Source organism: Varroa jacobsoni, unplaced genomic scaffold, assembly GCF_002532875.2.
Source record: "Varroa jacobsoni isolate VJ856 unplaced genomic scaffold, vjacob_1.0 scaffold_796, whole genome shotgun sequence".
NCBI classification, from domain to species: domain Eukaryota; kingdom Metazoa; phylum Arthropoda; class Arachnida; order Mesostigmata; family Varroidae; genus Varroa; species Varroa jacobsoni.
This window is the reverse complement of record NW_019213698.1, coordinates 12,699-40,085: the sequence shown is the minus strand read 5'-3', so window position 1 is coordinate 40,085 and position 27,387 is coordinate 12,699. Positions and strand designations below refer to the sequence as shown.

The following is a 27,387-nucleotide window of genomic DNA, read 5'->3' as shown; positions in this document are numbered from 1 at the left end:
GATTATAAACATTTATTCATGGAAATTGGAAAGCCTCGCTTAGCCATGTATTGCTGCTGCAAGCAACAAACAGTATATCTGACAAAGGAGAGATTTCATTTTTTCAACCTGGTTTAAATTCAGTATCTTCTTTACTTAGCTCAACCTCCAACCGTGAGCAATATTCCTCGTTGACGTCGCTGGCGTCCACAACATCGTCTCTCATCTCACCACAGGATCTTCAGCAGCTGATTGACGATGCAAACCAAGCGCTTGCTGAAGAAGAGGGCGGCCGAGGTGAGGCTCACGACGTCTACGTGGTCGTCCTTCACAAAGACAGCCCAACTTCAGGCGCTGGCATCACTCTTGCAGGAGGAAGCGACTATGAATCTAAGGAGATCACGGTAAGTCGTACAGAGTCGAACAATATTTACTGTGTCACGGAAATTCACGGAGAACATTTCCATTAATCATAGACTGATTAATGAAAAATATAGACACGTAAGTGAACAAGAAGGTCTAGCTTCAGGTCCGCCTTTTATGTCGATGAGTCATACAATCAAATCAAATTCTCCCCTACTACGCTAACGAAAGCATATTGCTTAAATAAACAGCTTAGTAATGATTTGTATGTACACATTTTTTCCTAACGCTATTCGATGTGCGCCATTTTTCGTAATAGGTACACAAGGTGATAACCGGGAGTGCGGCTGATCGCGATGGTCGAATCCGTCGGGCTGACCGCGTGCTGTCCATTAACGGTCGGCCGTTAAAGGGTGCAACCCACCGAGAAGCTCTCGATATTCTCAAAAGCCCACGACCCGAAGTGGTACTTGTGTTGAGTCGCGAACCATCCGGACGTGGTTCATCAGGGACACGTTCGAGTCTTAGTCGAGCCAGCAGCGTGTCTAGTGTACTTGATGTGATCGACGAGCCTTCATGTGACGGTCCTCTGCCTACCTTTCAAGGATGTAAGGAACGTCTGCCAGTATTTCATCAGATGTATATTTTAGTAGTAGAAGAATACTGAAAACGATTTATTGAAGCATGCCACTATTTAAACTTCGTTTTATATCGATTTACATACATTGTATTTAACGATCGAAAGGTTTCAAGGAAAGTCCCTTAAAAACTATTCTAAAGCCCAACTCAGTCATTATCCGTCATCTTCAATATCTAGTCAATGTGAATTACGGTAAAAGGATCACATATATGTATATATATATATATATTATTATTTTTTTTAGCGACCCTGATCGTTCTAGAAAAGGACAAGGTTGGCCTTGGTTTCACCCTTCAAGGCGGCAAGGACTCCCCTTTAGGCAACCGTGCCCTTACTATTAACCGGATCTTCAGCTGTAAGTATACAAAGTCCCCTAAAGATGCGCTATTATAATATGTGTGATATATAAGTAGATACTGCGTAATTTGACATTCTGTTTCCTGTGGATAGAAGCAGTTGATTTGTGTTTTTTTACATTGTTGTTGTTGTAGGCGGCGCTGCTGAACGCGACGGACGTCTCCAACCTGGCGACGAGCTTCTGGCGATCAATCAAACTGTTACAACTAGCATGACGCGCACGGAAGCATGGAATTTCCTAAAAAAACTCCCAGAAGGACGTATCTCGTTTACCGTTCGGCAACAAGCGCGGTCTTGAACGCTGTTCCCGAACGCGGAACCTTACTTGAGCACAAACGAAAGATATCACAAAAGGAAAATCATACAGTCAAGCAAATAAATATAATCCAAATCGACCTTCATTATGAATGTCCCTTTGATGTTAAATCTCCATCCACACGAGTGCCGCTCACACGGACCAGAAGGACGTAATTAACTACCAGCTTTCCGTGAAATAAGGATTTTGATTCCTGCGACTTTGGATGCAAGGATTGCAGAACAGAGAAACGCTACCTTCATAGCACGCATCGACAACCCTTTTTTCGCGTTTTAGAGAACAATCCGTTATGTTACCTATTGATTATTAAATAATCGCAGTGTATCCTCGTTTCGTTATGGGTAGGGTAGTGCGTTTTAATTGGGAATTCATAGAAATCGAGGCCATGTACCGCAATCCTGTCCTCTGCTATTATAACTTTACAGAATGAGGGATGAAAATTTGAAAGGGTAGCCAGTTTATGCCTCTGAGAACTCGTGAGGTGATTGCTTGTCTTGGTAGTCTTGTGCCAGCCCGCACATTAACACGAAATGGGTCGTCTTACACGCGAGCAGGCTATACTATGTTTAAACAGCCTGGATATACATATGTATGCATATCTTCGTTGTAACCTGCATTGTGGGTTGCGTTTATGATGCCCATGCGTTGTCATTCCTCGTGATGAGTTTTCTATTTCTTGTGCATCTGTTACGTTCTGTCGGTTTGCATTCGCGGGACTGCACCGGCTATTGTTGAATATATTTGCACGTGCATATACTGTGCCAATGATGCATGACAACACATCAGTGTAGAGTATGACGGACAGTAGCGATCCTCACAACACTCTCAACCAGTGTTCTCTGACCAATTGGACTCGTGTGAAATGCCCGACCTAAATTAATGTCGCTGCCAAAATGTTATAGTAGTGATGGTGAAAAATATGATGGAGGAGCTCTGTTGTATTCAATGTGATCATACACTCCACCCGCATGTTTCATGAGCGAGCGACAATCAACCAATAACGAGACCACCGAATATGTCAGCCCGTAGAAAAGCGAAGAAAAAACTGGCGCCGACATATTAGTTAATCGTAAGTCCTCACAGATATGCGCATACGTAATGAAACACATATTAGTATAGCTGGCATAGTACCAATCATAACACCAACAGTATGAAAAGGACCGAGATGAACAACCAGTGTCCACAAGTGCCTCTGATCCATTAACTATTTAGCAAGTCTTAAGGTACCAATCACTATCACAATTAAAGCGAAGCAGGTCACCGCGGAGTCGCCTTGTTTAAGGGACGCTATGACCTCCTGCTGTTCAAAGATACTACTTCTAGTTTCCTTTGAAGTCCCGGACACGTTGAATAGGAAAATACGAGACGCGATGATGTTCACCGGGGACGAAGAAAAATATATTATCTTTAACTCTGCTGCAGTTGTAAGTTACAAATTAAACAAAAAACAGACAGAGTTTAATTTTGAAAAGCGCCGCGCAATATATACATACATATATAACGAGCTTCGGTTCAATACATACATATAGATATATATATATATACTGAATCGAAGCTCGTTGTTTTTGTCGAAGGTATTCAACATGGAAAGATGAAAAGTCGTTAAAAATAATTGGTGGAATAGATAAAATTAAAGCAGCGATTGGTGAAAAACAATTGATCACCTGATCGCTTCATCAACAACGTACATTGCGCAATATATATATATATATATACAATAATGCTAATAAGAGAAATAATATATGTCATCATGTAGTAGTACGTGTCTCATGGATAACATTAATATATACAAAACAAATGTTATTGCCATTGCGGGTCTGTTAACTGCTGTGCCCTGTCCCGTGAGAGGGTGTTAAGTTTGTTGCTATCCTAGGAACGTGTAGGCCCGAATAGGCTAAGCTAAGGTAATAAACTGCGTAATATTATGGACAGCTGTTTTTTATGCTAGAAACAGCAACTCAGCGACGGAACAACAAGCCTGAGGCAGCAATAGACACTGGAGCAAATATAGCATCGATACACGACAAACCCCTTCAAGATTTAGGGTGCGGTGGCACTTTAAATTACGGATTAGGATAATGGGCACCTAACGCAGCTGGTGGCAGCAGGCCGCAAAGGAAATGCGATCGAAGAGGAATCAGGGCACAGTTGTCGCACGTACCTCTCGTGTGTTTTAGAGGCCGATCGTTCGTGGCTTTTGAAAGCTCGTGGGTGATCGTCTTCATTGCGTGCCTTAATTAGCGATGACGCTAACGGATTACGTGATAGGATTCGATAGTGACTGACTGACTGACTACACACTGCTGATGGCATGTGCCTGGTGTGTTAAGCAAGTATATAGACTGGCAGACAGAAAAGGTATACCACTAAAAGGTGATTACTGAATGTCGTTGCTGGCATAGATTAAGTGAATGAAATAAACTTTACGTTTTATAGATACAATATAAAAAATGACGCAGTGTTTATTTATATAATATGGAAATGTCTATACGAAATAGAGATATATAAAAAACAGTTATCATTATTATTAACATATTAAAATAATATCAAACAATTATGCCATATAAGAAACTGACACAGATTTTATTTAAACATTGGAGAAAACCTGATGAAATAGGTGCACGTGGCACTTATTTCTTGCAAATTCCGGTGGAGCTTGAAGTGTTAGTGCGTTAGAGATCGTTATCGTTAACGGTATCCCCGTTACACAGCACGTGAACCCCAATCTAGCGTTTCCATATTAGAGTCTATTTCACTGGTACATTTTGCGCTTTGCGTTACGGTCGATAGAGTCCTAACCGTAAAAAAAGCGCAGTTTAATAAGCTGTACACGCACTCAAACAAAAAACTGCGAGCCACTACTTAAGTAAAAGGACAAGCAAGTGTATGGCTAAGGCAAGATAGCCTCTTTTATTCAGCGTACGCAATTTGACACAGAATTGATGTTACCTATTAAAAATGACTCCTACCAATACACGCTTGTTCCCATAAGAAGACTATTCAGTATTGAGAACACTGCACGCGGAAGATGGACACACGGTCTAAAAAACGCGATAATTAGATATGTAATATAATAATGTCCGTCGTAATAATGATTATTATTATAACGACGGACATAACGGCAACCAGGTCGACCGTTAACAGCAGTAGCTGGCCAGAGGCTTTTCGTCTAATAATATCTATATAAATACACTAAGCAGCTTGATTATCGATTCCGGCAAAATAACTACTGTTTATATCTAGATATTTACGTATATATAAATCAAATACGAATCAGCATAGGCGTATTAATTTGCTGTTAAATTGCTGTAATCGGGCAACAGGCAAGGCGAGCTCCAGCGTTTCCGTTCTTTTTCGAAGCGGGATTATGTCCTCTACCGAGATCATCCTCGCTCGCATGAATAACAATGCCCCGATCAAGAACTGGCCACGACCCTGAAGCAGAAGCGATAGCATTTAATATCGTTGCTTAATAAGCTTAAGCAGTAGCGAGAAGCTGATTTCGTTTCGGATTTACTCCGTAGCGTTGCACCCTAATTGTACCTTTGATATTTACACAATGCACTCTTTACTCCGAAAGTCTTACTGTTATCGACGATGTAAATGAAAAAAATTGATGTTGTATGACAATTTTGCTCAGTAAGTCTTATTGAGAAAAAAATATAACTAAACATTTCATCATTCTAGACACACGTCAACTTTGTATACGGCATAAAGACGAAATATTTTTAGAATCTAGTTAATTCATTTATCATACACATTAATCGGATTTCGGGCCTATTTGATATAGGTGAGATTTAACTCACATCGTGTTTTGTGAGCAATTTAGAGCACTGATGCAACATTCTTCATCAGCGCATCTTTGAAAGCTGGAATTTTGTGACCTAATTGAACGGCGTGCCTAGTCAACGTACCATGGAGCTTTGCGACGGGATCCTCGTATGATAGTAAAAAAGGATCGCTCGTGATATCGAAGTTCCCGAAATCGCCAATGTGTCGCACTTTATCGGTTGGACCCCCGTGGTCAACATTGGTTGGATTATAATGCGGTCCAGCATCGAGGCAGTTGTTCCCTGTGTTCCCTAAGCAAAAATGTGTTACGTGTAGATATTACCGCAAAAAAGCGGACAAACAAAATGTGAACCTGATTTATAAGCATAACTCACACGCACTTATCAGAGTCACGACGTCCACAGTATTTTACACGTCTATTTTCTCGATGTAAGATTTGTTGTACGACAACAAAGATTCGAATCCCTTGCCGACGACTCGCGCGGCCATTGTTAACAATTAATCCACTATTCATTCATGATTTACCTGGCTCCATGTGCGGAAAACTGCTACGGGAAGCGTTTTGAATATCGTCGTCGCTTACCTGATTCGTGAATATGAATGGCATGCTTTCCAAGCGTAATATTGCTTAGTTTGCCTTCGATTTTGAGTTTGCCATCAACTTCTTCGAGGACCAAGGTACCTTTCACAGACCCAATTAGTTTACAGGTAGCCCGTTGACCTGTTTGGTGTGCATCTAGTACGATACAAGGAACAAAACCCAAGATAGACAAAAATTGTAAGAACATTAAAAGGTAACCTTTTTTTTTTTTACTTGAAGCTTTTGGACACATTCTGCCGAAATTGTATATCTATCTCACCAACAGTAACCTTCAGTAATTTATCAGAATTAAAAATTGACTCCATTAGTAACAATATAAGACACATGCAAAGGCCCGTGCGTCTTCCATGCATATTTATTAACGGAACTGAATATTTAAATTATAACCTCTTAGTCTGTCGATAGAGTACCAAAGCGGCGATCGCTATCTGTTCTAAGGTGAGTTAAGGCGAGCCTGTTCTGTGACACTTTTCAGTGCCGGGTCACCGCGAAGCGTCTATGACTGTGACCCGACGTTTTCTAATATGCTAGAACTACCTAGCTACAAAATTCTAAACAATACGTGATCAGATGCGAAAGCGCGTCGTCGAATGTCCCACCGATACGATTGAAATCGAGTTATAACAATAATAATAAGACGTTACTAATCGATAAGCTACCGCAGGCAGCTCCAAGCTTGCTGTTCTACGCACATAGGGACAAGTAGATTTGATGTATGACTATTGCCTTCGCCATGCTTCTTTTTGTTCTGGCAGAACTGACCTGACAACAACATTACAATTGCTCTTCTTCCTAAGTACAAACACCATTACACAGCCAGCCGGCGGCATCTGTAGAGTATTTTACTGTCGTATGGCCGAGCAAACTCTTCGAAGGAACGCAATGAACTGTAAACGTGTCTAAACAACATTTTCAAATGATGATGCACAATGAGATGATTCCTACTGCTTCTGAACGTCCTTCGGATATTTCCTTTGTTGATTACTCGATTTCAATTGCGAATTGTATTCAAAGTCCTATGATCACTGAAACGCCAGGGATGAAATTCAGTCATCATATTACCAAAGTACCTTAATATGTTTCATGTGTAATGAAGCACGGTTCTGCTTTTTTAGTTTCAAACGGCAGAATTTCACAGTCAAAATTTCACATCAACCGCTATACTAGTCCATTTATCTCTCTACTTCTCTATATCTACTGCTGTGAATTTGGCGGGCTCATCTTAACACGCGGCTTGTTGGGCGCGCTCTTTGAATTAGCTAAGCACAAACTCAAACAAGGTATTATAGACAGTATATTACGTACTAACCACTGACAGTATGTGAATGTTTAATAAATTGTTAAAATCATATTAAATATTTCAGTATCAAACCAAATAATTAACAAAATAATCAGACTAGACAATCTGTAAAGATTGCCGAGAGAGAGATCCTTTCTTTCTCGAAAAATAATTTGCAGACCACGTTTTTTGTTCTACCATTACTATTATCAACCCCTTAACAGGATAATTTACCTTAATCTCAAACTCCGGTTGTTGATTCTTTTACTTGTAATGCCTTATCTTGTGAATCACTTTATGAAAACGCCACACTTGAATAACTATGGTACTTATTTGCGACAACTAATATTTGTTAGCTAATAATATTGTTGCAATATACCTTGAGGTAGTAATATTTTGAAATTAGGGTTTTTCACAGGTGGCGTAAAATATTACTACTTAAGTTGTCCAGAGGGTTGCCCGCGGAAGAACTGGTTCCATTTTAGTACCCCACCGAAACATTGCGCAGCGTCAGCTCCGACGTAGGTTACTATATATTGGGCGATGTTGCATCAGTGAGATATCGACACACAATACTTGTATTTTTTTTATGGACGAAGCAACGTGGGCGAAGCGAGATGTGCTTGTTTCAACGCTTCTCGTCGATGCCGCTACCGTGCCAAATGGGATAAGAAAGTAAGAATTTTTTTTTAATAAAACAACAAATTCGTTTGACCCTTAACACGAATAGGGCCCAGGCCAGCATTAGGCCACCGCAGGATATACAACGCGTTATTGACTAAACCGCTCGGTACACTAAGACACGGGAAGTGTCACCTTGTATTTGTGATTAAATCGCCTCCCTAAATATAGGAAGGTGTAACTTGACTCATCATTGAGTGATTATCATTTGACCCGCTTATTTAGCAGGCAATCCATTAGAGCGTTCGCTCACACTTACTCTTCCAGGATACAGGACGTCAATTGGCTTCTCCTTAAATTATTCAGAGTGTACATAGGCCTACTCATGCTGGGTTGAAAACAAAAACAAGCGTTGTCTCACAAACATCATATGACCATGGGGTGCCCGTGTCCGAATTGCCCGTTTTGGGCTGCCCTCTTAATCTGCATTATCTCGAAGTAAATCACGTAACGTGCAGCAACATCACTTTCATATTTTGACAAATCGTTAATATAAGCTTCAGTTTTATTGCTTCGAGTCATTGGACCACAAGTTCCACACAAAAGTATTCGTGTCATAGAATCTGGGCCTGATGTCTTTGTACCGCCTTTACTTATACTAACATAAGGAAGAGTGTGTTGAAGATGAGTGAAATTTTTGCAAAAATTTGCAATTTTATTGTGCACACATGCTGTCTAAACTTATTTAAAAATGTATAGCGTACAATACAGATTCTTCTTATCGGGGTAAATGCCTCAAAAATAGTTCATTGCTTTCGTTCCGAAAATTTCGAGCTGAAAAATGCTCCTCGTAGTAATCAATAGAGAAACATCGAAACTTCTATCCACCACCCAATACTTAACTGTCTAAGAAACCCGCCTACAAAAAAACACTTGATATTTAGAATACGCGATAGAACGCATAAAGCTAAATAGAACTGTAATGAAATCGAACGTAAGTTCCGGCCGACGATTGATTTGGACTTCTACAGCTAGAGAGATTACAACTGTAAAAATAGATCCGCACTAATAAACCACCGTGATTTTGCCGCCAGACCACGTTAAACTTCTTTCACGCTACAGAACGTGGATGGTGAATTTTCCTTCATTTTCCACATAACTTAGATATTACACCATTAGATTATCATCTGTTCTGGTTTCTATAGAATTTTCTCAATTAATTTAATAATAACGTAAGTGCTGTTAACAGCGAAATGGCAGAAGGTCATCTATCATAATCGTGCATATTTAGTTTAGTAAGTGATTTGAACTAAAAAAAAATTTGTAAAAATGCATATATGTATCCAAAGCATCAGGAACCAAACACATAAGGAAGTTGCCAGTTTATATATTGGTAAATTGTACGCAATTATGAGGTCACAGTCAGCGGAGCATCCGAAGCAGCACCCTTTAATAAAACTCCTACTGCTTTTGATTTCTAGTAACCCCATTTGCCTCACCCTGTGTAGAAATGTTTATCATCATCGACATTTCGCTTTTTCGTAACAGACGTTCTAACATGATTGATCGCTCGAAAATCGTATTATAGAGAATAGATTTGAAACGTTGTGGACTTACGTCCAATGATCATTTGCCTAACTGCCTTTGGTCACTTCATTAAATAATTCTTGTCTTTTAAGCCAAGGGCCGTGAATCGCTAGCTAAGGAAGCGTGGTTCAAACGCAAAAATCAACAAAAGTCTCTAAAATAGTTGCTTAAATAATAGTAATAATGGTGGGGTAAAATTGACCGCTTAACGGGATATAACTTTCCGACTGTTCTTTCACTCCGAAGGGCAATTAACTGAAAATAATAAGTGGAGGAAGAAAATGGATTTGAAAATATGATAGCATTTTGAAATATGTATGCATGGAAAATATAGATGCAGGGAATTTCAAGCCATTGCACCTTCACGACGTACGAGTACAGAACGACAACGATTAATCGGATAAAAAACAAGCTTCTGTACTCGTACAACGTTCCCGAAACGAAAGAAAAGGATACCCGAAAATTGTAGCGACCCGTCTGAAGAAGTTGTTAAGGAATGAACAATCAAGTTGACAGTTTTCTCCAAGCTTTTTAACATTTTTACGTGTTACAAATAAAGTTCAGTTTCAGCGACGTTAAACGCTAAATACTTGCGAACGAAAACTGTGAATAAGCCGCACAGTTGTTTAAAAGCAGCGTCTGGAACGATCAACCTATATTTAAATACTATAATATCCCATACAATTGCACTCACTTGGCGATTGTACAGATTTATATGTTATCGGTGGGGTTATGGTGCGACATTACAGCTAAAGTATTCATTGGACCATTTTTTTTTAACTGTACAGGTGCCTTAGTATCAGTTACTCGTATTTACTGCAAGAACCCGCTATTTGACGCATTTGAGAGAATCTGATGAAGATGGTAAACTTGACAGGATGGAGCACCTGCATACTATCGTCGTGATATAATATATCATTGCCATAAAAACCACATTGTCGGTTCTCTAGACTTGACGCCGATGTGCTTTTTCCTATAGAAACACCTAAACCTTCTAAAATTTTCGTCAGGAAACTGCCGACACAGCAAGATTTAGAAGTTAAGCAATTCACAGTACCACATAATGTATTCAGTAAAGCTTTTTAACCAATAGCGCAGTATATTGACTCCTCCACAGGAAGAAAATAAAAAGGATGTTAGAGCTTGCTAGTTCCAACATCCTTTTCATATATAGGAACTTTGCCTTGCAATTTGACTACTAGCTACGCCCTCGAGTTTCTTCTATGTAGGAATTATGTTTGGAAATTCGCTAAGAAAAAAAGTCTAATACGAAATCACGAAAACGTTTTGTGTATGTGATAATTTTGCCTAACAATCTACTACTATGCGGAAGTTGCGATTCTTACTTCCGAGTCTGTTGGCCAAAGATACAAGTGATAAAGATGTTAAGATAAAACGCCTAGTGGACTTCTGTATTTTACAATACATGTGTATAGATGAATATGAGCCTTTAAACTAATTATCTGTAGTCGAAATCCCTACAATTCCACCACCAATGCCATAGTAGTGACAGTGCACATTTTAAAATACTCTTTCCCTTAAAAATTTACATTACTTGTAAAAAAAAATAAACTTTTTTTTTTACTGTACACAAGCTTACAAATCGCAGCTACGTCTACAAGTGTCCGCCTACAGATACGTGCCTCGTGTCGATTTTAATTCCTTCCAATTTAAGTAGCAATAACATTTCAGTGGTAAACAGCCAAACCTTTTCGCATATAACGAGTTCTGTAGATGTGTCTGATATTCGTCAGTATACGGAAAGCACTTCATCCGAATCAGAGCACCTCAAGAGAAAAGACTCGCCATTTAATAACAATAGAAACCACTACTGAAATAAAGAATCAAACCACAGTTATCTTTATGTGGTGTTACCATTTAGCCCAGTCACTACAAGGAGAGATAGTCTTGACAGACAACAAACGCCCGGAGAGTCCAACCAAAACATCTCTCTTAAAACCTCAAAACGTACTCTCAGCATTGATTTCCATAATGTTTTACGCCTTAATCACTTACGTTCAGTACAAGCAGCACCCGTTATTGCCACCAGGACACTCAGCAAAAGCGACTTCATCATATTGATACAGTGTTTTGTTTTTTCTTCCTCCAACTAGAATTTCATACAATTAAAAAAAATAACCACATCCACCGCTCCAGCGGATCAAACGTGCTTCTATCACTAAGCAAACTACAGAGCACAACTGCTTGAGAAGTTGTCAGACAAGTTATCAACCTGACCGTTGGCTTTTGTTTGCGGGCAGCCCGGATTCGTTGTGATATGACAGCAAGACGCTCCGTGGCAAGGTGGTCACCAAACACCCCTCTCCTGCGCACAGACAGCCGCGGAGTACCCTCAATCACCGCAGTATCAATAATGGCTCACGATGACAGTAATGATAGACAGAAAAACTACAGCAGAGATTACATTTGATTTTTTTTTTTGGGATTATTGCAAGAGACACAGAAAAGCGACTGAATACGAAAGGGGCGCAGCAGAGAAACGCCGTCAGAACGTGGAGCTGTCTGACAGAAGTGGACATTTACTGATCACAACAAGGGCCTAGCGCACTGGACGCCTCGTCAGCAATATCGAATCATCTGTTTGGCAGCCCTATGAATGGTACTTTTTACGATGAGGAACCGGTCCATAAACTTTTAATTTGTCCTTACCATATGTAACATTATATTACGCAGGCGTTCACACAGTTCTTAGAGGGTGGGTACATAATGTAGCTATCGAAAAAGGTGCTAAGGAGAGGTTCCACTTTATTGGGAGGTAACTGATGATCTTCACCACTTGAGTAGATCTGAAAAGTGTGCATGGATATAATAGAACCGATTCCAATAGCATGTAGACGTATCTCTAGGTGATCGTTCTTGTTTACGGAAATCTAGGAATTTTCATGATATCAGAATCTGATTAACTATGCTCTATGCTGGTTCAGTATTAGCTTTTGTCATAACCGAGAATGTACATTATCATTACAGATTATACTTGCCCGTACAGAAAATACATTGGCGTATATACGTCATTATAGCTGCAGACAAAGCTTTCGTTTAGTATCTACTACGGCTTATGTTTAACTAATATATGGAACTATAGAAAGTACACTGGTCATTAACGAAATTCGAAAAGTCTCTTTCTGTTGAAGATCATGTGACTAAAAATAAGCCATACAAAACATTCAATTTGGAATAAAAGGCCGCTCATAAATCTACCCGAAAGATTAGTCCATAAAAATCTCCGGGGGTTCCAGAGAACTTTACGAACTGTTTATGAACTGCCATAGAAGAAGTGATACTACTAACATAATTAAGCAAAGGGAGTACATCATTGACCGCATAGTACACTAAGAATGTTTTGTGACATTCAATCTCTAGTATATATTTTAGCACCCCTCAGGTTGAAATAATATCTGGTTCTATATGTTCTCACTCGCATTTCCGCGGTACACAGATGACGCCGACTGCGAGACCCCTGCGAACCTAACCTTGTAATAGATAATGTGACAACGAACATAGGACCATACGTAAGCTTCCTTTTTATCTATAGATATAGCTAGATTTTAAATACTGCTAGTAAAATTGGGTCTTCACAGTTTTTTTTGCAGACCACACCATCTTCTTCGGAAAAACTCTACGCTAATACATATCCTTTATACGCTGGCACTGAAGTAAGGAAAGTGCGAAGCACGGAGAAGTTTAATTATGCTAAATTCCATTCAATATATCAAGCACACTAACTACAAAATGTACAAGCCTAACTCTGAAAGATGTCTGCTTATCAGAAATAGCTAACATCTTCAGACGGACATTAGCTCGATCTTCCCAACAAAGGCGTAAAACAATTAATGAATTCTGTTCAGAGAGCTCGATGTCTCAATGTGGAAAAGCGAAATCACAATCTCATGAGTACGATTCAATAGAGAGAATGGTCATGGTCGATTCGAAGGCAAAGAATTGAAGGATCTTAAGAAGAATGAAGCTGTTATACTCAGCTTACCGAGTAGATTCGGAAAAAAGTTGAGCCTGAAATTGGCAACAAGCCATTATTGATTCAAGTAGGCCTTATCTTCTTCTATATATTTTTTCTTAGCATGCCGTGATGACACCAAGGTGAATCGCTTACGCAGTAACTCGTCAACCATTTGGCTTATTACAGTAGTTGACTGTACTTACTTGCATAACGAGTAACGCTCAAGCATGGTTTTTGGCCGTAGAGCAATGGACAAACGCATAAAGTTCCGAACGCAGAACGACTCATGGGATATTTGAATAAAATATAGTACGTCAAAGTTTTTTCCGCATTTATTTTCTGGTCCGATTTTATATGCTTTTGCTGAAAATCTAACCATCCAAATTTGCTTAATATTGTAAAATAAGCGCTTAGATACGCAATCGGAGTTTATAAGCCTAAGTTCGAAAAGTTATCGATGATAGTGCTGTGAACGTAATAGATATCAATATCTAATCTTAATCGCTTAATAGAATTGGAGTTTTTACAAGGGATTAAATAAATTTGGGGTACTACAAAACTTTCGTGGATCTAGCTATCTGTCACATTCTTTCCTTCTTTTTTCCTTTCTCTTTTCCAACATGCCCAGACATTGCATGCTACCTGAATTGGGTCGACCTTTATGAAGATGAGATTGAAATGCAAAACGGAAATTTCTTCACTTAGCCTGACAGATGTAGAAATTTTAACAGCGACGTTGTATAATTTTAAACAGTACGCAATTTTCACCACATCTAGTGCCACGAACGAGCTTGTCGAGTAGCGCCTGCACAGAGTTTGCACTAAATGAAGCGGAACCGCAGAAACAAAAGAAAATTTGTTGAAAATCTGTTGAAAAACTTGGAAGGAAGCATGCATCATTGATACTGCGCAGAAAATCCAATCTATCTTAACTGAAATCGGCAGTATCGTCAAGATCATTCATTATTGTAGATATTTTTGTCAGATTCACATGTACCTAAAATCGAACTTTCTAACGTTGGAATACCTGTACTTCGACTTACAAGTCAAATCACCATTGTAAAGTACGTGCGTACCTTTGGGAATGAAGACTACCCAGAGGACCACTATAATAGTAACTGCCACTGCCCCGAACGCAAGGTACTGAAATGACCCAAATACAAAAAAAAAATGGGCACTAAGTTGCAAGGTAAAGAAATGACTCAAATACAAAAAAAAAGTGGGCACTATATTACATGGGCATGTTGATAGATTTTCACTTCCGGGTTGCTCCAGCTCTGCAAACAGAAAGATTGCTGCACATCACATTTACATAACCTTTCTATGCATATCAGCCTAGGCACATACTGTGATATGAAGGGACCAACAATCGAAAAACAAGACAAAGGGATAGGTATAAAGGTGTTTCGCCTTATGTTTTGTGTTTGACTGGACGACCAGACCGCTTGGCACCACTATTTAGCACTGCTCCTTTCTTAGAATTATAGCTATCTGCAGATCTATACCAGCATGTACTTATCTAACCACAAATATACCGCTCTCGCATTGTAAAAACTCAAAAGAAGGAAACCATATGGGATTAGTCTATAAAACAACGACGAAGGCCTAATGTGTTACCTGCTAACGATACTAACTTTTGCATCATTCTATTCACGCTTGTCATTTTCTGCCTGGCGAGATTCAGCGGAGATCACTATAGCAGATAACTAGATCTGCTATCGAAATAACATGACGTCAGCATTCGTTCGTTGTTTACTTAATTTAGCAGGAGCTTAAGCCCTTAGGTAGTATTTTTTTTATTCGATCTGCTTAGTTTGTCTGCTTGTCGACCGTAACAAAGTCAGATAAAGCTCTGCCTGGCCTTCAGTGAGCGTTACTGATCGAAGTAGACTTATTAACACACCCAACAAAATTAACTGATAATATATAATTACTATAATTTGTAAGCTTGTATTTTGTGTTTTTATCACGACAGTTATCTTTCATTAGTATTGTTGACAAAATCTGAAGGATACTGATATCATACTTTTATTGTATTATTCAAAAAATTGTCGTATAGTTTACATACTAATGAAATGACTTATTGGAACTCAGCTTCTCCCAGCGTCGCTTGCCGGTTGCCAGAGATAAGCAATTTCAGGCCTTTTTTTTCCTCAGCCTTCAAAACACGTTTATTCATTTGATTATACTTATTGTGCAACATTCTATTGACGGGGCCTGAATCAGGGGATACTTTATCCCTTAAAGATCCGGCGGTTCGTACCTAAGTCATCCCATTACTTTCAGCACAAATTTAGGTGGACGGAATCGTCGAAGTAGGATAATATCGGCCATTAAATTTGATTACTGGCATAAAGTTGTACCCACTGACGACGGTGATTTCTTTTACGACTCACCGTTTAGCAGTCGTCACCCGCCAAATAACGCTGGTAGTTCGCACAAAATGCTACTTATGTCCTTTTTTTTTTATTAATATTCTTTACCGAATATATAAATATATAATAATTTTTGAGTATATCGGATCAAACAAACAGCTCATTTAAGCTAGTTTTAGAAAGCGCTTTAATTTAAAATGCTGTTTAATCAGACCAAGCATTGGCAATAGCGGTGCCGATATAAAAGATCATTCCATTTGAATATTGCCAGCGGTTATTTACCATTAGCGAAAAAGAAGACGTGTGTCCCTTACCTTGATATTGAGTACCCTAGAGTGCGTGCTTGGTTTTGTATACCGTAAACTTAAAGTGAAGCTCGAATCACTATCAATCCTCATGGCAGTAATTCGTTAAAGTCTTCAAATGAAGCCGCAGCCTACAAATACCGAGGAACAATTGTTGCTGTTGTTGCTGTTGTTGTTGTTCAGTGGAGACACGGCTTTCGAGTTTTTAATGCGTTCCGAACGCTGTGGGTAACGAAGGGCATTGCACCCTGTATCAGGCAGGACCTGCAAAATTTGCCGTCTACGTTCATACTCCACCAACAAATAATTTTTCTAATGTTATTTATTAAAGTACTAGAACACCGTGGTGACGCACAGTTCAGACAAAGCGGATCGGAGTGAATCAAAACAGGGCCGAGGCGCAGGAAAACGGTTCAAACGACCATTCGCGCTTATTTTTGCCGTCGTACATTTATACGAACGTCATATAAATTTTGTTCCTTGCCATCCTGTTGTTTTGTAGTAATGGTGGCGCGCGTGAAGTACCATTAGGATATTGTAAAAACTGTTAAGGTTTTATAATGACACAACATTTAGTACGTGCTTATAATTGCGGCGTGACTGTACTCAAGGCTTAGGAGCATCATAAGTTAATCATAAGAGGCGGTGGTACCCGTAATAGCGCAGTGTTTGTCGTGTTTGCCTAGTAAACTTACGGACATGTAATGATCCGGGTGATGAATCCGAACGTAGACACACTTCGTTTCGTGTTGAAAAAAGCCAGTCGTCTGAAGTAAGCCCTGACGGCTTAACTACCGGACGTAAAACACAAAGAAAACGAACTCAGGGGTAGTCGCTACAGGATGAAACCACCCTCGGGAAGGTAGAAATAAAAGCAGTTTGTCGCATTCAGTCGTTTTTAACTAAGCAGTATTATACACAGACATATAAGGAATAAATAGACTAGATAATCAATGGTACTTATTAAAATTACATGTTCTCAAAAAGCAGGGTTTGACGGACTCTAACCAGCCCTATAACTCGCCTGCATGTTGATGGAATTAAGATTATGGTCCTATTTAAGCAACGATGCTCATTGATAATGTTATCTGGTTCACTTGAAAGAAATATACACACTGTATTTGTAACGGAAAAATACTAATGATGCCTAGAGAAAATGGTTTCTGCCCAGATTCCACCAATACTAGTTTAAAAAATAATACCTGCTTCGTTTTAGCTTGATGAACGTTGCTAAGTTTTCGAGGCAAATAAACTTTTGTGATGGGAGGTTACAGTTATCCGCTTTAATTGTCTCACCTTATTCCTTTGTGTACATGAGTGCAAAGTGGCCAAATGACATAGAGCGGACTAACAAAGGATCGCCACTTTAGTCATATAGTCAATGAGTCGTATAAGTCTCAGAATTTAGCGAATGAAAATTTACTAAAGATGTGTGTTTAAAAATTTACAAAGCACCCGAAATCCTTTTTCTATTTACATGTGTTTACTAATCCTATAGTCTTTACCTATTTTAAACTACAGCTAATTATATTCAAGAGGTAAAAAGTTGGAAACATTTTATGCACAGAAGCGTTACGCTTGAATTATAATAAAAAGTAATTTGTTGTTGATCACCGCTTGGTACATATATATATTAGGTAATCATCGTGGAACGATTGTATTCATTCACTGTTCTTCATAACACTGAAAAAGGCGAAGACTTTCATAAGCCAGAACAGGAAATCTTCAATAAGCTGTAGAGAAGTAAATAAATAAATAAAGTGTGCAGAATTCGAAAAAGTATCAAATCCTTTTTTGATACACTTTGTATACTGCAATTGACGGCCGTTCTGGAGAGAAGAGCAATAGTTGCCGTCCAGATAAGCAATGGGTCTTCTTGAGTCTTTTTACGCCTTTAAAGCTTTTTATCGTTACAAGTCCTTGCATCCTTTGATATCCTTAGCTTATTAGCAAAATTTCATTCCGCTGGGATTTTTTGTACGTAACGCATTTGAACTGCATTTTAGTAAGTCCACACTTACCGGTATCGCTTAACGCACGATGATCATTAGAAGTTTACTAGCAAATTGTCTTAGAAATGACTAGTTAGATCCTTAATTAAATTTGTAATGGTGATCGTATTGAATAAACGTGACCTTCGTAGGCATCATTTTGGAAATAACATATAAGAAACCCTCCATATATATAAGAACACTCGACCTTAGTGAACCAAGACATATTAGAACAATTTGATTTGCAATGTTTGAATTAAGAATTACAATTATTCTGGCTACGAGGCCGATGGTCAAAGCGTTTAGCAGCCCTCTAACTTTTGCTGAAGATAGATAAGTTTATTTTCCCTGATGATCATCGTTGTGTTTTACGTAATGGCCAGATGATGACTAGAAGAATAGAAAAAAATTGTACATCGTCTGAGGTAGACTTGGACCATCAGTGATGATACTGCAGTTTACGCTCGGTTACAGCCATACAAAGAGCTAAAACATATGGTGTTTAATTATTGAATTGTGTTACGGCTGCCGCATCAGACGATACAGGGTAGCCAGTACGATGAGGCAAATACCTTGTAGGACACGTATTCCTAGCGAAAATGATACCTATGACTGCATGTTAATTTTACTACTAGTGTTTTTGACAATTATTTCCGTAAGTAATATATATCGGTATTACAGTCTAAGTTTAACCGAATAAGCATAACAGCTTTTTACGCGTGTGCGTGCATATTTGAATTAGGACGCCAACGTACACAAGTGCATATTGTTCCTTGCATGTTTTTTTTATCTATTATCATTATCATAGTGTTAAGAATCTTTAGCACGATCTCTGTCAGCAACGTGCAAGATTGGTCACGTTCATAGCAAGACTTTGCGTTTCATAGACTGCATCGTACTGATTCCTTTTGGTAGTTCCCAATTCCCATTTGGGTTCTATGGTTCTCTGCATACGTTCAGAGCACACTGAACATTTTCTGCCAGGGTTTCGTTAGAAATGTTAGCAATTAGTTATTGCGCCATCATTATGAAAGCGAACAGACTCGAATCGTCGGCCCGGACTACCATCTTGCTCGTTGTTGCAACGTTACCATTTGCAGGCCGTCAATGGGTTACTACTGCTGTGGCTGGCAGCCGTCGATTCTCAAGATGAATGGGCATATATGAATTGTTGGCTTGTGGGACTGCTTTCATAACATTTAACTTACTCGAACTTAATTGCGCGTTTGTTTTGATTGACTAGCTTTGCTGTTTCGCTTGCAAGAACACACTACTGTGTGCGCAAAACAAGCCTCAGAATAAGTTTATAAAAATTCGTTCTAACGCATCCAACTTGTAGAGTTTTAAAGTTGCATCAGAGTGGATCCCGTTGAAAACAGACCAGACAAATCGAACCATATAGCGCGGAAGATGTCACTGACGCGAACATTAACGAAATGGTTTTTGAATTGTTTGGAACCTCATGCGAATGGATCCCATAACCCGATACGTGCTATGATGTGTCCAAATCATCGCAAACACATAAAGGAATTAAAGAAATTCTGTTAAATTTAATCGAAATCCTTTAATTTCTTTCCTGAACCTTTAAGCCTATGGTGACCAGGCAAACTACAGCTATAAAACCTTCATTTCAAACACTCGGCCAGTCAGCATAGATGTAATATTTTTTTATTATTTCGCTCTCAATTGTTTTTGCAGTTTTTTGAAGCGAAAAATACATGAGAACTAAGGCTATTAAAAAACAATTAACCGAACTCATGCAGTCAGAAAAACTGTACTTCGTGCAGGCTTCTTGCCTTTAGGGCTCCTCTCGCCGCATCCTTATATTTGTTTAATAGAATTATAGAAAACAAAGACAAATAAACAACGTTTGGTGACGTTCCGGAGCAAATATAGGAATTCTTCATTGCGAGAGAGAGAGAGTCAGCTTGATCAACCGCAACTTGTATTGTATATCGAACTGATGAGCGAAAGGAAGTGATTATTCATTTCACTAGATTGTGGATGATGCCTTGTTATTATGTAGTGTGCCAACTTTTTGGCACCAGACATTTGCTCCCTAATCCATCCATTCGCTTAAGGTAAAGATGCATCAACATATCCATAATTTGTTTCTTCAGTTTGATTCCAACACAACAGACCTTTTTCTTAGACAACAATTACACTTCTTACATTTTTCTCATGTAGCTTCGGAAACGTCGGATTAGGTCTGGATAGGTTAATGCTATCCATTCGTAGAGAAGAACATGTTTAAGGAAACTGTTTTATGCGGGATCTTATGTGTAGACTTATCATCATCTAGAATTGATAAACCACCGAGAACTTATCTAATCATGATTTTTATTAATTTCGAAGCATTTTCGAATACATAAAAGCAGGTGAGTCTGTATTCTGGGATTGGTGATAGCAAACGTAGGCTAAATAGCAACACCAAAGAGGAGAACTTTTATATAAATTTACCGCGATTCCTCCATTGCAATAAAGTTATAAAAGCCCGTAAACAACAGCAGTACAAGCGACTAGAAAAAAAAGCTTATTTTGCGTTCACTCCAATGGAGTGATCTTATTATTATAATATTTGTTTTTACGTTTAGCTTCACACCTCGAGAGTTTCAGATATGAAAACAGTTCACGGTGCACTTTGAGTATCAATATGTGGGTCATTGTTGGCCAATAGCTTTATAGCCAATAGACGTTTACCATGATGTTTTTTTGAGGGTTTTTTTTATATGACAGAGTGACGCCATTAACTCGAAAACAACCCTTAGCTATATCATCGGATAAGAATTGTTTCCGGGAAATATCAACCGATATCTGCCTACTTCCACAAAACCGAGCGCTGTTAAGGGCTCCAGTCATCGAAAGTGGCAGCTTAAGGACAGGATTAATCGCCCCCAAAAGAACAGCGACAAAAGTATTAGACACAGATGCTTGTGGTATTATCGAAACTTGCGTTCTATTTCTAGTTAGGTTGTCGGACAAAAAAGCTGGTCGGAATGATTCAAAATGAGATTTTCTTTCTGTATATTTCATTGCACACCGATGTACGCAAGGCCATATTTATGCGTCAATTTGGTAACCTACTGACGTCGCATCCCTTACATTCAACACTGGTGATCTGTCGATATAAAATATAAAAAAGCCTGTGAACGGATTCCTACTAAATCTAACATATATTATACCTCTTTTCTAAAAACGAAATCCAAAGCTTTCGAGGGAAGCTCGTACTTATGGGTGAGAAAAAGTTTTGTTGCACATATACTAGCGTGCAGTTACAGCAATTTCTGTGTATCCAGTAAGGAATCGAACAAATGAAAGTACAAACATAGCTACGACAAAACTGACTAGACTGGTCACTCGTCTAATAAATAAGTCGTCTTAAAAAACAAAATTATCCATACTCAGGAGCGAACTCAATTGCGTCTTAGCCACAAAAAAGCGGTAGAGAGTTTTAGTGGAGACCTCTTCTTACTAGCTGTTAACATACCGGGAGTTAATTGGATGTCTGAGCCTGGAAAAGATAAACGATTGTAACTATCAATTTAATTTCTCCGCGCTAGGTTTCCTTCTCACTAGCAGCGCTGATATAGATCAACTGATTTTCAAATATTAAAACCTAAGCTCGTTGTTGAATCGGGATGTCTTACATCGATGCTGTAAGTTCTCCCTGCTAACTCAGCTGCTAAAGCGTTCTCATCTAATTTGCGAGGGCGACATATTTGAGCCAAAAAATAGGTTGAAAATAATAGATACATATGTCCGTAGTACTCTAACATCATCAGTCACTTGATAAAGTAATTGTATTAAAAACCGCGCTCACTAAAATTCACGGAAATCGATAAATATCCTTAGCTCGCCGCAATTCTAAGCTATGCGTATTTTGTCGGACAGGTGTTCATAACACATCGTCCAGATAGAAAGTTTTCGACAGACGCACGACCGTCAAGTTTCACAATGACCGTGCAAATGATTCGCAAAGTACTGTTGAGGAAACTTCATTCAGTTAGAATAAACATAGCAAAATACTATGATTTGATTCTATTGTTCGTAGGCCCTTTTCTACGACCTGAACGTAAGGTCAACACGCGACATGAAATATGCACGGCTCATCGACAGCAACGGACCTTGCACCTACTTGTAACAAACAACAAGTCCTTTTATTTAATCGTAAAGGGTAGAACTCATTCAGAGGTTCATTAAAATTAAAAAGAAAACTAAGGTGGGGCAATTGTTGTCGTTGTAATTGACATAGCGATTTTGACATACTTTGTAGTCATGGTTTATACCAGACAGACGCGCAACCTTTATCCGTGCCTGTTTCACTTTTAGCTTTGATTCGAGAACCGCACGACGAGTAGATGGATTTTCTAAGGTATGTTAGAACTATTATTTGGCACCCGAAGCACAGTCGTTATTCTGACTTGTTCCTTGCCGACCAATCATAACAACTTTTTCTGTTTAATTGTGAAGGGGGAACTCTATTCGAGATCCGAATAGAGCAAATTTTGGTTTGTCGACTACATTGAATTGGGAATGGAGATCATAAATTATGCTGCAATGTTTTTTTCCCCATATACATGTATAGCTTTATGATCTGTGACACACCGGAGATGTAACGACAGCAGGGTAGGAAAGGTGCAGAATTCGAACTTCACACCTGAAACTTTTAAGCTCTATACAATCGACCCTTCTGTGATTGACATATATGCTACTGACACTAAAACAGTTATGTACAACGGACATTCGTACTAATTTTACGTTCTTTTTTTTTTATTATTACTTCAGTACCTCATACGGTTAAGTTTCAGTTTTACGGATCAGTTTAGAGGCATGGTTGTCTCTCAGCGCCGATGTTGTTTCTGCTCTTTGTGGTGACACCATCCTACGTTGTTAGAAATCCTTTACGCTGTGAAACTCGGCTCGTGTATTATACAAAGCTAGACCGTTCAGGTCGTATGATCCATTATTCGTATTATAAACTTTCGTTATAACTTTCGGCGATGCTATTGTATATTTGCATACTTATCTTGCCGCTGTTTTCTGTGTTAGGTTAGTTTTAATCTCTGTGTAGATTTCGCTTGGTTCGCTATATAATCGTATTCTACAATTGTTGCTCATAGACTTGCCAAATATCTGTAGTTAATGTAAGAGTACGTAGAAGAACTGACTATTCAATTGATCGCCTTTTATAGGCCTACGCATGCAAAGCGGGGTCTGGTATTGTAAAAAATATAAAAAATGTAACGCACTTAGCCAAATATTGACAGAAAACCTGTGTTAGCACAGATGGTGCGAGCTACGCTGGGTTCAATTGGAGCTGGCTAACAAACAAGTAGCCTACCTATTGAAAAGGTCTAAAATAGATAACTTGAATCGAGTCCTATATCGTTAATAAATATATCTCGAACTGTGTCCCACTTGGTACGGATACAGCTCCGGGCGTTTCGTATGGATAAGATCACTTAATTAGCCTTGTCTTTATGATGGAGGCGCTAGCTAAAGGTCTGGCAGAAGCTGGTAATACTACTACTACAAGCAACATGAACATGGAAAAATTATACGGCGATGCAATATGTCGCACGATAACCATCTTCAACTTTTTTGAAATTTGTACCTCTACCTTCAATTGAAAATTCTGCAGCCGATGCGACCACCCTTTCGCCACTTCTGCATCTAGATAGTTTAGATTGTTTTTATTTTGACATATGGCGCGCATTTTCAAAAAAAAGCATAACGCACTTAGCCAAACATCGACAGAAAAGCTCTAATAGCACAGAAAAATTCTCCGTATTATTATTATGATTTGTGGGTAAAAATGTATTGTCCGAATGCATGAAGAACATTTAGATAATGTTTGTTTCTCTCAAGTTCAGTTCGTCTTAGATGACTAGTGTAAGGAGAATTTTCTTGGAAGCAGAATGGAATACAAACTAGATCGTCTTTTTTTCGGGTCAATACTTTGACTATCTCTGTCTATTTTTACGCTACCCTTCATTAATTTCACCTAGATTTGTACAGTATTTCTTAACAATTTTCATAGATGTGCGTACTGAATGCGAATGTGAGTATGGTTTCACAAAGTCGCTTAACATCGTTACTATCATTACACACTTAAGGAACGCCAATAGATACGTCAAACGTATCGTTGTGGGCACCTAATTAGGAATGATTTACCTTCGAGTTCGCGTTAAATTGGGCTATTTTGCCGAAGCTAAAGCCTTTCCATAAATGCTTACACATTTTGATCGCTTTCAAGTACTCTCCATATATCTGTAAATGCAATAGAAACCTTTACGAACTTCTAAACGAGCTGCAGTTTGAGTTACCTCTAGCTCAAATATAAATTATTATTATTATTAAGTAACATTTCAGATCAAGTACATTATTAAGTACAGACTTCTGTTATTCAGATATTCTAGCGGTCTCCCCCTCGTTTGCTCGTTTTTTTTCTATATGCTGATCACAATACTCTGATTTTAACAGTAAATGTATATAATATGGTGATAATCTCAACATTCACAATGAAATTCAGTATGTGTGTTATAATTGTGCCTGTAGACAACCGGTAAAACAAAAAAGGTAAAAAAAAATGCATGAAAAATGTAGCTATATTCATAAAGAGTATTCCTCAAATGTTTACTAAAAATATATGGATGGATATTTAATGAATATTGAATTGTTTCAGTTTAGGTTCCCCTGGCAAAAGTTGATCGAAGAAAATATATAGTCCAATGAATTATCCCATTGGAGCCCCGTTGAGCATTTAACGTCAAAAGATAGGAAACGTGGAATCAGTTCTATCTGGAATCGATCTAACACCAATGCCAGATGTTCATCCAGCGAAACTCTGCACACGCATCGTCATTTTTGTAATGTACTAGCCTATTAATTGGCATTTTGAGTTAATGTATTTTTCGGGTTAAGAGACGCCTGGACCAATTTTTTTTTCTTGTGTAAATCCCATTTCATACCCAACAAAGTTATCCTCGAAGGTCGAAAAAAAAAAATTGCCGTCGCTTTATTTCTCCTCGTGAATATCTACTAGATACGGCAATATATAAGGAAGATTTTTATGACTGGCAGCTATTTTGCTTGTAAAATTATCTACGCATCAACTTCTAAGGGCTTAGCGCTGGTTCTGTGAGCGAAATTATTTTAGCCATGTATCAAACATATGAACAATGTAATATTGAGACCACGACTCGTAGCATAAATCCTGCACGAAGTTAAAAAAGCTCTTGCATGGACTTTCAAGCATAGTATTTCGTTTTAGGATTTCATCTCACAATCTTTGACCTGGCCCACGTTTGATTGTCTCATAACTCGATTGATCGAAGCTTTTCGATTGATCCAAATAAACCGAATTTCCTTCTATGTAATTTGACTGCTGCTGTCCTCTTTCCGGCTATGGCAAAAGGACTTGTATTACATGTAAGCGAAAAAACTTTCCTTTTGCGAATCTATTCCTATACTAGTTTATTAAGTATTACATCCACAGTACCACTCAGCGCATCCTTCTGGCTGTAACAATACGATTATCTGGAGGAAAGCCAACGCAACAAATTCATGCCTTGTATATCCGGCGACCCTAAAAAAAACTTTTTAAACTATATATTTATAGAGTTAATAGTTTTTGTGCGTAAATCACTTGAGTCATTGATTTTTCTAATTATAAAAGCTGCAAATGTTTTACTTACCAATGAAGTGTTTTTATGTAAAGCTGACACGAATACATAAAGGGAAAGCACGGGAAAGATAGAAGGGAAGTACGGCAAAAAAAAAAAGCGAAAACCTACCTGGCCGACAAACGTAAGGCGGCTTTGCTAATAGCGTTAAAATTGTTACGTGTGTTATTGTTTTCGCTTCCAACTTAAGTTAGAGAACGAAGAAGGAGAATAAATTCTATTTAGTCGGTGGAATTTATTAGGTATAAATAAAAAATAGTTTTTCATATATTTGGGTTTGGTATTTTAGCCAGTATTTGTCGATAATGATTTTCGTGCTTATTTAATATAGAACGTTCGCTACTGCTCCATCGAATACCTTTTTGATGCTGATAGATATATATATATACATACAATGAAAAAATAAAGGTTTTTAAAGAACATTTCGCTACACATATCTCATATAGTCCCAAATATATCGGTTTTAGAGACATAAAATGAGAACTTCTTTGAATTTGAAAATTTATTAAGTTCCCATCTGCTATAAGGAGACTCAAACTTCTTGTTAATGTCGGGATTCGGGAATAACCTAAATAAGTATATCCAAATGCACATGAGTGAGCACATTATCATTCCTTGGAGATCACAAACTTCGTTTAGGCCTAGCATTTTAAGTTTATACCAAATACAGATCCCGTGGTATCCGCTGAACCAGTCTCCAAGATTTTACTTCCTGTGTACGAGCGACCCGAGTCCTGTCTTCCACGGTGCTAATTTCAACTTGTAATCTAAAAAAGAGTAACACGTTCGAGAAGGTAAAAAAAGTTTTTATATGCAGTTAATGTTTATAGGAATAGTTCAGCTATGTTGCAGCTGTACTAGTGAAACGACTCCAATGTTTCTGTTTATCTCAATGATGGTATTATCTAGCAAGAAGGAGTGATTTTTCCTCGCGTTTTTCACCAAGGCCACCTCTTACACAATGACAGATGGTTTTTAGTCATATTGTCAACACGTATTACCGTTTCTACTAGTATTTACTATCTGTCATAGCAATGGCACCTATGTACGACTATGTGTTAAGTTGGTTTTTCGCTGGGTGTAACGCGTTCAATTTTCGGAAATCTATATTAGCTCGCCTTATCTGTACCGGCCTTTTATAGTAATAGCATGAATACGTGGGGTGTATTAATCATTCGACTAATTTTCAATCGTTCTTCCTTTATACAGTCCAATAGAAGTATGGCGTCTGAAGAAATAAAGTCCACTTAGGGATGTTAGATACGGTGTGTTCAATGAGCTGAGCTCAACAAAAACATCATTGAATGCAATACATATCAATCACCTATCTGCTCCATTAAATGTTAACCGTAAATACGTCCAATAAGGTCCTACGGCGGTAAGAACTCAATTTCAAAGTGTCTTTTTGTTACAGGGTCTTGGTTCCTTTGGTTTTAATGGTGTTGAGCTGTTCAGAATTGAAGTAGCTTTTTTTTTTAACGAAACGGCTGGCAAATTCGACGGCGTGACTAAGGGCAAGC

The 27,387-nt window shown here is 38.5% G+C and overlaps 3 protein-coding genes across 6 annotated transcripts in view; 1 reads left to right on the top strand and 2 right to left on the bottom strand.

The window, feature by feature from the left end:
- The window catches only part of bbg (PDZ domain-containing protein big bang), a 139,800-nt gene extending 135,694 nt beyond the window's left edge, over positions 1–4,106 (top strand). The window contains exons 16-19 of the mRNA XM_022839317.2: positions 140–383; positions 662–950; positions 1,227–1,337; positions 1,474–4,106. Coding sequence (XP_022695052.2) covers positions 140–383; positions 662–950; positions 1,227–1,337; positions 1,474–1,637 — 808 coding nt within the window. The 3' untranslated portion in view covers positions 1,638–4,106. The remainder of the gene's footprint in view (positions 1–139; positions 384–661; positions 951–1,226; positions 1,338–1,473) is intronic.
- A 432-nt stretch (positions 4,107–4,538) lies between these two features.
- On the bottom strand, positions 4,539–11,820 carry LOC111263874 (superoxide dismutase [Cu-Zn]). 3 transcript variants are annotated; one of them, XM_086969840.1, is made up of 5 exons: positions 11,552–11,818; positions 6,811–7,073; positions 6,031–6,183; positions 5,570–5,737; positions 4,539–5,090 (listed from the first exon to the last, which is right to left on the bottom strand). In XM_086969840.1, the coding sequence occupies exons 2-5, from the start codon at positions 6,821–6,823 to the stop codon at positions 4,954–4,956; spliced, it is 471 nt and encodes a 156-aa protein (XP_086825966.1). In that variant the 5' UTR covers positions 6,824–7,073; positions 11,552–11,818; the 3' UTR covers positions 4,539–4,953. The 3 variants fall into 3 exon arrangements, with proteins under 3 accessions (XP_086825966.1, XP_022695057.1, XP_022695056.1); XM_022839322.2 differs by lacking the exon at positions 6,811–7,073 and having other exon boundaries at positions 5,570–5,728; positions 11,552–11,820; XM_022839321.2 differs by lacking the exon at positions 6,811–7,073 and having other exon boundaries at positions 11,552–11,817.
- A 2,241-nt stretch (positions 11,821–14,061) lies between these two features.
- Positions 14,062–16,457, bottom strand: LOC111263877 (uncharacterized). Of its 2 annotated transcripts, none has more exons than XR_002682514.2 (3): positions 14,859–14,949; positions 14,588–14,654; positions 14,062–14,332 (listed from the first exon to the last, which is right to left on the bottom strand). XR_002682514.2 is itself a non-coding variant. In XM_086969841.1 (3 exons), exons 1-3 carry the CDS (start codon positions 16,282–16,284, stop codon positions 14,082–14,084), a joined length of 402 nt encoding a protein of 133 aa, XP_086825967.1. In that variant the 5' UTR covers positions 16,285–16,457; the 3' UTR covers positions 14,062–14,081. The 2 variants fall into 2 exon arrangements, 1 of the variants encoding a protein (XP_086825967.1); XM_086969841.1 differs by lacking the exon at positions 14,859–14,949 and adding an exon at positions 16,201–16,457.
- Between the last annotated feature and the right edge of the window lie 10,930 nt (positions 16,458–27,387).